Here is an 11,202-nt window from a genome sequence, read left to right as displayed (position 1 = left end):
ATGGGCTTGGTGTGCCATGTACATTTATTCCAAACCCTAAACAAACCTTTGTCTAATTAAACCCTTGACTCAAATGATTGCTTCTGACTTTTTTAAAAACTTTTATCTGACAGCTACAGGAAATTTATCACCTGTGTTAAATAATAAGTCATATGAATGTTTTTTCTGACATCAACACAGACATAACCTTTGATCTCTCTATAAGAAAATATATTCAACTTAAAATCCACAGTGATGCAATTATACATCAGCAAGCCACAAACTGCTGATTGGTGGTCATACTCCCATTAGTGAGAAATCTATTGCACAAGATACTACTTTGGATGACTGATCTACAGTTACACTAAAAGCCAAATTATTCAAGCACATGAAGCCCGTCCTAAATGAACAACAATAAAATTATTTTTTGCATAGGCACTTTCCTCTTTAATGACTTCATAAACGGCAAATGTGCACAAAATTAGATCACAACCTCTGTGGATGTAGAATTAAATTTCTTTTTTTGTTCTTTAATCGAGTCCAGATGGCAAGAAGCATGTTTGTGTTTGGTGTGTTTTATGCTCTTGTAACCACAAGGGGGCACCAGACAACTGTTCTTATACTTTTTGATTCACAACATGCTCTGCTTTTTCTGCATAAGAAATGATTTTGGACTTGGATGAACACAAATTGATCAATAAAAAAACATTTCTAGTATATAGTGGGTCTGTCTGAACAACCATTTAGACAAATCTCATTATGCATTACATTTCAAACTAATTTAACATGCACCATTATCAGAAATGTACAGCAAAGGAAAAAGAGCAGCTGGGTAATAGTAGTATTGTGATATCTAAAGTAGCAGATTCACACTTCATTACGCCTATTCATATTGAAACATTCAGTTCGCATTGTGAAGTTTTTCGACGTCAATAGCAGAATTTGTTCGCTGAAAGTCAATACCGTCACCATCACAGTACGACAAAACATTCTCCCTCTAAGGTCACAGAAATTTGGAAGTTTGTGGTGCACATTTTATTTTCTCATCCTTATAAGAGCTCACTAACTTTGAAGATTTGGATAGTATTTACAGAAAAATGTAAAAAAATGCCTTATTATTTTCAGAAAGTAGCAAGTCTCTGCGTCGGGGGGGGGGTTGAAATGTGAGTAATGTCATAGGGATTTGTTTTCCCAATTAATGCAGTTACTTTTTCATAAACATACAGAGAATAAAAACCAAACAATGTACAGTTTTACAAACACTAAAGGCACACAAACACAAATCAAGGGGGAAAAAATGGCAGGTTTGATGTTTTCTTGAGAGAAATATACACATTATCTTCAGTGACATGAGTAAAAAGACAACTGAGAAGAAGCGCCATTTTTTTTTTTTTTTTTTACTAAATTAATGGATGACCAACATGCCTCACTGAGGAGATTTTTTTTTATGTTTGTGACTGCAGATTCTGGTAAAACAGTGTAGTGACATGCTGTATGAACACTTTGAATGAAAAACATAATAAACTGTCAAATTCTTCACACTGCATATTGTCCAATTGTCAAGTATGTCAGTTTTGCGACTGGTTTGATGGATACTTCCTGTATCCAACATCCAACACACATGAAACACTCACTAACTTACTTACATAATGTCCAGACACTTCACTCAGAGATCCAGTGGTTTTCCAACGAGTGAGAGGCAGTCAGTAAGTGAGACTTCTAGCCAGCATGCCTTTCCTCACATGTGGGGCCAATCAATGCTTTAATCAGAGCCAGCAGGAACCGATCAGGCTCAATAGGTGTGGGCAGCTGAACCTCAGCCCATGGGACGAGGAGGAGGGAAACAGCAGGAACAGCAGGAGTATCATACAAAGTTTGTATCAACAAGCAAACCCCACTGCCCATCCTTAAAAAACAGTGAATTACATGACGAAATCTAAAGACCTGAAATTCACCCCAGAGCGAATTTTCATTTTAATACTGTACAACTGACAATCTTTTGTACAATGACCATAATATCATATAAATAACCTCAAACACTGCTCTTAGTGTAAACTAAACAGTGCTTAAAAAACTAAATAAAAACATTGATAGATGGTTTACTTTACAGGGAATATACATACATAGGGTTAAATGAAATACACTGAAAGCAGCATTTATTTTATGACAAAGATATCATCTAATGTTATACTCATGGTAAATATAGCTACCTGTGTGCTTCTGTAGACAAACCATCGATATTATGGTCCAAATTTGACATCAATACAATCCTTGTGTTGTCTCATTCTAGTTGGCAAGTAAACATGAACAAAGTTGAAAAGTTTCTCATAGAGTTTTTATCTATCGCTTTATCTATAGTATATACAATTTAAAATGGTACAATGTGTATGTGTTTTTTTTTTCTCTAAATGCTTCCTTCAAAGAGCAAAAAGACAGACCACAATGGTAAACTACGCCGGGGTAAGAACACTCTGGAATCAAGAGCTGAGAGCAGAGACGAATATTAAGTTACCTCAAATATTTTATTCAGGGTTTTTTTTTTTTATCATTATTTTGATGCTCTAAAAAGTCACAGTGATTTCACTTGGCAGTAAATAAAACAACTCAAGGCTGCAACAGCGGAAGAGGAAACCCTTTTATCAGAAGTCTCCTATTCCCAGTGTGTTTATAATGTTGGAGGGCTAACACAGGTTGCAGAACAAAGTGTCGATCAGATAGAAAGACACTCCAGAGACAGATGGTGGAAATAAGCACTTAAGTTGAGATGTCTTCATTTTGAAAATTCAACCACAGCTGCAAAAACTATTTTTCTCTCCTTTCTATTCATTGTAATGTTGTAAATTTCTCCAACTTATTCAATAAAAACCATTGAAAAGGCAACTGATTCCAGAGTGTTCACACCATATTGCCTACTCTTACTTGTGGCCCACAGTAATGAACAATAATTTATCTATGGGCAAAAGTCTGCATAGCACACTGTACACAGCATGACTCCAAGTCGGTTATTGGGCCAAGCTAAAGATGATGTTCTTTTCCAAAGCCTCCACACTCGGCCCGAAGTTAAAGAACATTTTCAAAGAGGTGCATTGATCGCATGATGTTTTCATCCTGCAGACACAAAGACACAATGTAATGAGAGAGTGCGAGTGTGTGCCAACAGCAGTGGGAGCAGATGTGTCGGGGTATCCAGCTTACATTTTGGCAGCAGTCGATGAACTCGTCTATGGTAACCACTCCATCTTTATTCTTATCCATCTTCTGTTGGAGACAGAGGAGAGAAAGATGATAAATAAAGGAGGTCTGCAAAAGCCTCTTTATTGCACAGAGCCGTTTCTGCTGCCAGCTCCAGACTTGCCTGAAAGAATACTTCTACATGCTGACGAGGCGTCTCCTCTTTGAGGACGGGGTATGTGCATTTTCCCATCATGTCGTAGATGGCCTTCATGATGTCCAGCATTTCCTGTGACACGCAGAAAAGGGTCAGTTCACCCAAATTACAGAAAAAAACTCTCCTCACTTACCCCTTTAGGATTTGAAGAATGACATTTGAAAAACAAAGAGAAACAATGGCCCTGTTACTCTAGGTGAATATTAACACTATCCACAGTGAGGTTTGTGGATTATCCATAGTAACAGGAACAAATGTCATTTTCAGTTTTCAGTCATACAACAGCAAGGCTACAGGGATAGTACAGTTTGTTGGTCGGCCCGCCACTTGAGTCCGGACTGAAATATCACAACAGCCATTGGATAGATTGCCATGACCTCAGAGGACGAATCCTGACTTTTCCTTGAGCGACACAATGAGCATGAAGTTCCCGGCTTTCAGTGAAATTTGTTGAACTTGGGCAAATATACAGTATATACCACCGGTGTGAAAGCTAGTTGGCTACTTGACTTGGTTGAAGCCTCTTACGAAACATGTTGCCTTCAAATCAGGGCTGCATATAAAAGGCGTATATTTGTGTTTGAAGGGACATACCTCTTTAGTTATATATCCGTCTTTATTGATATCATAAAGGTTGAAAGCCCAGTTGAGTTTTTCCTGGACGGTTCCTCGCAGAAGGATCGAGAGGCCCATAACAAAATCCTGCCGTGGAGACAAGAGGCACTGATATTTGTATAAAATATACACATTTATTAAATAGCATTTTGTAGACAACAAGTACTTGAAAACCTATGCAATAAACAAAAACAATAAGTAACAAAGATATTCACTGTGCTCACTAAATGTATGAGGCATTTCAGCTGATTTCATACAACATTTTTGCAGGGATATTATGTCAGGTATTAATTAGAGCCTAATGATGAAACAGCAAGAGTGCAGACACTATAAATCAAAAATACCTCACTATTCAAATTATTAGCTGTCTCATAATCTATGTCTGCCCTTGGGGAATACTCATACGTTTGAATTGAATGGACAGCACATTAGCTGCTGAAGCTTTGGTTTGGAGTAATGACAGCTTTTCTCTCCTAATAAGCAAAATTATGCCCCTTCATAAATATTAATCACGTGTTGATAGCATCGGAAGTAGACTTGCTTGGGCTAAATTAAAATTATTGGGGCTGCAGGTTACATAATGCTCCAGTGCAATGCCTTAGAGGCTTACAGTGCTGAAGCTTTAAACATGTTAAGTTCTTTTGTTGGGAGTTTTAAATGCCGGACAGAGTTTACTTCTTTTGAAATTGTTGAAATTTCCATTCTTGGTTATATGAGGGGCAATTTTTTTTTACCTTACTCTGTAAGAATGGAAAAAGCCACATCTAGCCTTATACCTGATACTCTGTCAAACTAATGATTCTAACCCTTTTGACAGAAAGAAATGAAAATACTTGGCTTACCTCAAAACTCACAGAGCCGTTGTGATCTGTGTCAAATGCATTGAACAGGAAATGTGCATATGTTGAAGCATCTATGAGGAAAACAAACTATAATCAGAATAATCTGCCATGATTAAGACTCAGTTCAGCAGTTACACCTACTGCAAACAAGACAATGGTTCAAAGGGAAGTTTGTAGCTTTTCTAAACAACCTCAAAGAAAATAATCCTCAGATTTTTTTTTTTTCCATAATGAGAGAAAAGAACAATAAGCTTAAAGCTAAGAGCTCTATCATTGTTTACTGTGTGGTGAGCCATTACATTTTATATTTATATTACTGCTGCCTTTTTTCTCTCTCTCAACAGATATATCAAAGCCTCCTAATGTTTTCTCTCCGTTTCCTTGGGTAGAATCTTTGCATAATGATGAGAACCAACAGTGAGCAACCCCTGGCACTATAGAGCTACTTTCTTCTTCTGTCTCTCACTGTCACTGCGTTGTTTTTGATGGAACTTTAACTTGAAATACTTTGGGAGCACAATTTTTGTAAACATGAATGAAAGACAATCAGTGTCAGTCCAGCACACAGAGTAGATAAGAGGCAGCTATAAGAGGCAACACAAGCTGGAAAAACAAAACAAAGCAGTGGGCACAACCTCCTTGTGGGAAGAACTGTGCGTAGATGTCTTTAAAGGTTTCTTCGTTGACGACTCCACTGGGGCATTCCTGCAAGACAAAAGGACATTCAGCATCTATATTAAAGCCCCCCCCCCTCCCCCCATATTAAAGTCTTCTCCTTAAATCTGAGTTTAAGACGTGTCAGTCATGGTCCAATATACAACTTGAACTGAAACTTGAAATGGGCACTGCGCATACATACTGAAAAGTTTTCAGCATAGAAGAAGACATCTTTTTACACCATTTTTTTTTAAATCCCTTTTTGGATGAGAAATCATGTAAGACAAATTATTTATTTATTTATACACTACATGTATTAAAACAGGTTTAGAAGCCAGCTTTCCACTGTGGCTGAACATTACCTTAGTAAAACAAGACAATATTGTTTTTGCTGACCTTCAGCGGTTGATCTTCCCGCCTTGCTTCAGTGATGTACAAGTGTACCCCTGGGATTGTCAAGTACACTATGACATCACCGTTGGGTAGGGCTGGATAAATTTTCAACTCGTCTCTCTCTTTTTTTTTTGAATGAGCCAACATTAACTCCTTAATCATTAAAATCCCAAGATCGATCTTTGCATTTGTGTCTTTTCTCAGTAAACGTGTACATCTGCACTACATATTGTGTGTTGGTTGTTACTTGCCGAACATGGTTATGTGTAAAATGTCTACTTTGTGGAAAAAAACATTCCACAAAAAAAGTTAAATTATGTTAAAAGTAACATAGATAGCAGCTGGTTATATTCGCCTCTTTGGATCCCGACTGTCTCATAAACCGTGACATGGATGATTACAGTCTTTTGGACCCGCTGCAGTTTAAGAAATCTGGAGATCGTATCTACGAGAGGGAGAGACTGAAAAAAGACCCTGCACGCTGATCTGAGCTCTGTTTGATATAACGAGATGTGAAGCTGTGGATGTTGACTAAACAGTGTGTGGGTTCTACTTTATTCAGTCTGTCCCTGCCGCTGAGCTAATGCTAGCCAGCCAGCTGCCTGCTGATATCAGGGCTGATGTCTTGCCAACACAAACAGTGCAGTTGAATCAGTGAGCAGACTTTCAGTTTCTGGCCTGTCTCTGCTCAAAGATCATTAAAGTGGAATCCACAATACATGTTTAACTGTATGGAATCGTGTTCTTTTTCTTTTTATCAAACATGCATAGCAATGACGCCCTTGCAAATAGTGCAGGTTTTTATTCTTGCTTGACTGTTTTGCACATGTAGGCCTAAAAAATACAATATTTGCCAGGGAAAATAAATTCTCAGTCGACAGTTTTATAACTGGGAAAGGTATTTACAGTTTAGCCCATAATGTGACTCAGTGACACAGTTTAATAATCAAGGAAAAGAAAGTGTTGCTCACTTGTTGAATGTAGAAGAAATTTAAGTTTCCTGGATACACTGACATGAGTAAAGATGCATGTAGATATCATCACCTTGTTTCACAGCAGTGCTTTCAGTTTCTCAGAGTATGGAATATAGAGACTCGTGCTCAGTTTGGTTGTATTAAAAACGTGAAGCATCCAAGCCTCAATAGAAATCTTGTTCACAGTCATCCAAAGTCACCCACTTGTGGTTGTCTGGTAGCATTCAGTGGAAAAGAGTGACTTCTCTTATGTAACACTTCCAAGGAGGATGCTTTGTGTCTTTTCAAAGAAAAGAGCCAGTCAAAGACATGGCAGATGACCTTGCTCAGAGCAGCGTGGTGACAAAGGCAGGTGGTTTTTACAGGTTCAGTTTGTTCTTGATGTGATGCTGTACACAACACACTCTGGCAGGATATTAAAATTGGAAATAGAGGAAATGCCCCGCCCATTTATAAACCAGGAGGCACATGTGTGTATGTGTGTGTCTGGGTTTTTTTTTAATAGAAGAAAATAACACATTGCAAGGGTAGAGGTTGTTGTAGGAGATCAAAGATAAGCAACAGACGGTACATGGGTGGATACAATAACATGAACACCTCTCTGATACAGTTTCATCAGGAATCAGACATCAATCAAAAAGGAGAAACAGCGAAAATATACCGTCTGTATTTACATATTCTATACCTTATCTGAAAATTGGATGTATAAAACAATTTGATTTAGGAACCATTGCATTTCTGTTTTCAGGAACTAAACTTGAGATGTGTTTGCTGCAGCCAGTGATTTGTTTCATTTCATTTTCTCCATACATTTCTCTCAGTTTGAGGGAGCAAATAAGAATCACAGGGCACACTGGGTTTCCCAATATAATAATTCTTGTGACCATCTCTGATCAGCCACTTTGGGAAGTGGAGCTGAAGGGGTGAGAAAATAAAGATGAAACCTTGTTGTCTTGCTTCAAACAGGCGCTTTGTGTTTGAAGCTAAGAGGATGCTGCATGGTTGTCTGTATGAGTCCCCTGACACTCATCTCCTGTTGTCTCACAGACCCAGTTGCATATCTTGTGGGGTGAGGTGAGGTCAAGAATTTTGGGGAAGTTAGGCAGACAGAATCAGAACAAGCTTGTCTCAAAATAATACTTTTGTGACCTGATTACATGAAGTCTGAAAGTCTGTGTAGTTTGTAATGCTGTTCACAATGGGCCAGTGTATAGATCCAAAGGATGTTGAGAAAACTATTCAAGCAATTTGCAATTTATATTTTCAAGATTTTGGGGGATGTTATTTTCAAAGTGTTTATCTCTCTTCAGTTAGATCAGTGATTCCCAACCTTTTCCAACTCATTTCCAATTTGGAAATCTCAAAAATGTTGGTCTGATGGAGAACAAATAATACATGTTTGTATGCCAAATGCCGAAGCTGCTTCTGGGAAACAGTTAGCTTAGCACTGCTGAAATACTGGAAGCAGCAGGAAACAGTTAGCCTGGTTCTTTCCTAAGCTAAAGCAAGACAAGTCTACAGCTATGCTAAGTCTGTCAAACTACACTCACAGCAGTACTTTGAGCTAAATGTTAATGTCAGCATGCTAACATGCTGAAGTTTAGCAGGTTGTTGTTTACCATGTCAGCATATTAGCATGCTAATATAGTAACTGGAGTTGCTCACAATATTAGTTTAGTTTGTTAGCATACTATCATTGGGTAATTGGCACTAAACACAAGTTCAGCTGAGTTTGATAGAAATGTCATTAGTTTGAGTATCTTAGTTTAAGTATCTGGTCATAAACAAAAGCATTGGACAAACTTTTCACCAGATGATGGTGCTAGAAGAAAGTGAAGGGAGTTCTGGGAAAAGATTAGCCTGCCCACAGCTCTAAAGCTCATGGATAAACACCACATCTAGTTTGTTTAATCTGTACACAAACAGAGGTGTAAAAACTACAAATTTTACAGGAGGCTATGTGCTAGAATGTTTCTTAGCCGGGCACAAAGATTCCTTCATCACCGCGGCATGCTAAACTAATCTAACCTTGTCCTGACAGAAGCTTTAAATCTAACAAACAGATGTGAGAGTGGCATCAATCTTGTCACCTTACACTCTGCTATGACTGACTTGTATTTCCTTGGAGTTCCAACTATTCTCTTATGTCTCTCAGTTCAATGAACAATTTCAAGTTATATTCTTACAAAGACTGCAGACATGTTCAGCACAGGGAGAATATCAAATATATCCACTCTAAAAGCAAAGTTGCTCCACAGCATCTTTGTACACTTGACACAGACAGTATTTCTTTGTTGTTTAGTAGAGCCTCTGTTAATTAGAGCATTGTTTATGTTCTACAACTTTGCATTGAACTGCGCTGTCAACAGTCAACCTTTTGTTGAAGCAGCGCAATGAAATGTCTTGTAATTAAGTGCTTAAAGTGAGTACAAGGGGATTTTTAAACACGCCATTTCACTCCACTTGTAGAGTCTGTGCACGCCTGTGTGTATGTCTGTACACAGATGGGCAATTACAGCTGTCAACACGACTAACATACTGATTAAGTGGGACAGTAATATACGAATGGCTGTGTTCCAAATCAGCTTCTTCTTCTAACCTTGCTAACTCATCCTCACAAATCTGAGGGAGAGTTAAAGGTCAGTAAAATTTCGTGATCGTTTTCTGTCTCATGACGACATTGGCGAAGGAGGCTGTTTTTCAATTGAGAATGAAGCCACGTACAAGACAGTGTCCCTGCAATTCAATTTAAAGTTCAGTAAAATAGTTACACTCAACTGATAAATGCCTTAAGGTTCCATCAGGATAAACTATTAGTTAAAAGTCAGGACTTCAGTCACACAGTTCTTTACATAGGTCATTAAACTCAAGCTTTTGGGAAAGATTTCTTCTCTGCATCAGTGAAACACTGATAGATGAACAAATTACTGATTTGGATATTTTAGATTTAAAATATAAACACTTTAGCTAGGCATCTAACATGGATGCTACTGAAATTTCTCTTCTTCTAGTAATAAGTCTCTCATTCATCATCACACACCACCTACATTTTTTTAAACACAAGGTTATAGTCAAGCTGCATATAGTTGTTTTCTATATCTTTGTCTCCCATTTTTTTATTGGATTTTTTCATATCTATACATTTGTTTATCTACCTAAATCAAAACTAAAGTAATGGACAAAGAGCAATTGGAATAATGTGGTAGGCCTATGTTGTGTAAATGAGGGTGTAGTTTTCTACTTTCCCTCGGATATTGTTCCATTTTGCACATTATTTGTGCTCATCAGACAGAGTGAGAGGTCAGAAAATGTATTTGTATTCATGTCATGATATGTTTGTAAAATTAGCTCTTCCATGAAAATAAAAATCGCAAATACAATCTGTGAAATGCAAAACCAGCCAGGCATGAAATTCCTTTCTGAGACTCGTGAAGTGATGCAGCAATAAGTAGTGCGGGGAATGAAATAAACCTGTGAACAGAGGCATCATCACTGATGGAATAGAAACTGAGAGATCTTAATCTAATGCCTGAGGCAATGCCCCGGACTGTGAACTGTGAAAGCCCAGAAGATTTAGCCAGACATGAGGATAATATTGTGTTATTTCCTGTATTCTGGGGTCAAGTAATCTGTGAGACAGTGGATTCTCTCATACTGTTAGATTGACCTTTGCTCAAATTCCACCTTAAGACCAAGACAGAGCCTCAGTGGTCTTGTTTTGGTCCCTGCTAGACATATTGCTGGATCTAAGTCAAAGCTCTACTTTAAGCACAAGTGAATGATTTGTAAAGTTTGATGTCAAGACAAATGAGGGTCATTCTGTCACCTGCATTATAGGCATTTGACTCCATTCGAAACCCCGGACACCAAGGACAAAGGGCCAGATTTCTCATCATGGGAACTATGCCAGTTTCAATTAGTCTGGCTGGCCTTAAAAGCTTTACCTTTATTCTGCCAATGTCACCAGGTTGAGGCAAAGCAGAGACAAGCTGTTTGACCCTTGCAGTTCAAAAACTGAGCTTCACTATGGATGCAGCATAGTGATGCACAGAAGCTTTTTAGTAGCTGCAATTTAAGTGCCATGACTCTTTGTCTTTGTCCAATTTGGACGTCTGCCTCAACAACATCTGTCTAATTTTATAGAAGGTGAGTAAATTAAAACTAAAAATTAAAGCAAGTGTATTCCCACTATTAAATAGACTAAGAATCTGCAGACACTAATGTCTCTGTGAGGCTGTACTTAGACACAGTGGTGCTTTGAGCTAAATGAAAAATCAGGGGAATCAACAAAGTTAGAAGAAAACCTCCACCAAACTTCATTGCAATCCATCAAATAGTTGTTGACGCATTTTCA

General features: G+C 38.0%; 1 protein-coding gene across 3 annotated transcripts in view; it reads right to left on the bottom strand.

The window, feature by feature from the left end:
• Positions 1-169: 169 nt before the first annotated feature.
• kcnip4 (potassium voltage-gated channel interacting protein 4) overlaps positions 170-11,202 on the bottom strand; it is a 112,660-nt gene continuing 101,627 nt past the window's right edge. For all 3 annotated transcript variants that reach the window (XM_022758818.1, XM_022758819.1, XM_022758820.1), the window contains 6 exons: positions 5,460-5,529; positions 4,825-4,895; positions 3,962-4,069; positions 3,335-3,439; positions 3,175-3,237; positions 170-3,087 (listed from right to left, as the gene is read on the bottom strand). In XM_022758818.1, coding sequence (XP_022614539.1) covers positions 3,040-3,087; positions 3,175-3,237; positions 3,335-3,439; positions 3,962-4,069; positions 4,825-4,895; positions 5,460-5,529 — 465 coding nt within the window. In that variant the 3' untranslated portion in view covers positions 170-3,039. The remainder of the gene's footprint in view (positions 3,088-3,174; positions 3,238-3,334; positions 3,440-3,961; positions 4,070-4,824; positions 4,896-5,459; positions 5,530-11,202) is intronic.

Source organism: Seriola dumerili, unplaced genomic scaffold (assembly GCF_002260705.1).
Source record: "Seriola dumerili isolate Sdu_G_001 unplaced genomic scaffold, Sdu_1.0 BDQW01000309.1, whole genome shotgun sequence".
NCBI classification, from domain to species: Eukaryota; Metazoa; Chordata; class Actinopteri; order Carangiformes; family Carangidae; genus Seriola; species Seriola dumerili.
The sequence above is the reverse complement of the archived record's forward strand: the minus strand, read 5'-3'. Positions and strand labels throughout refer to the sequence as shown.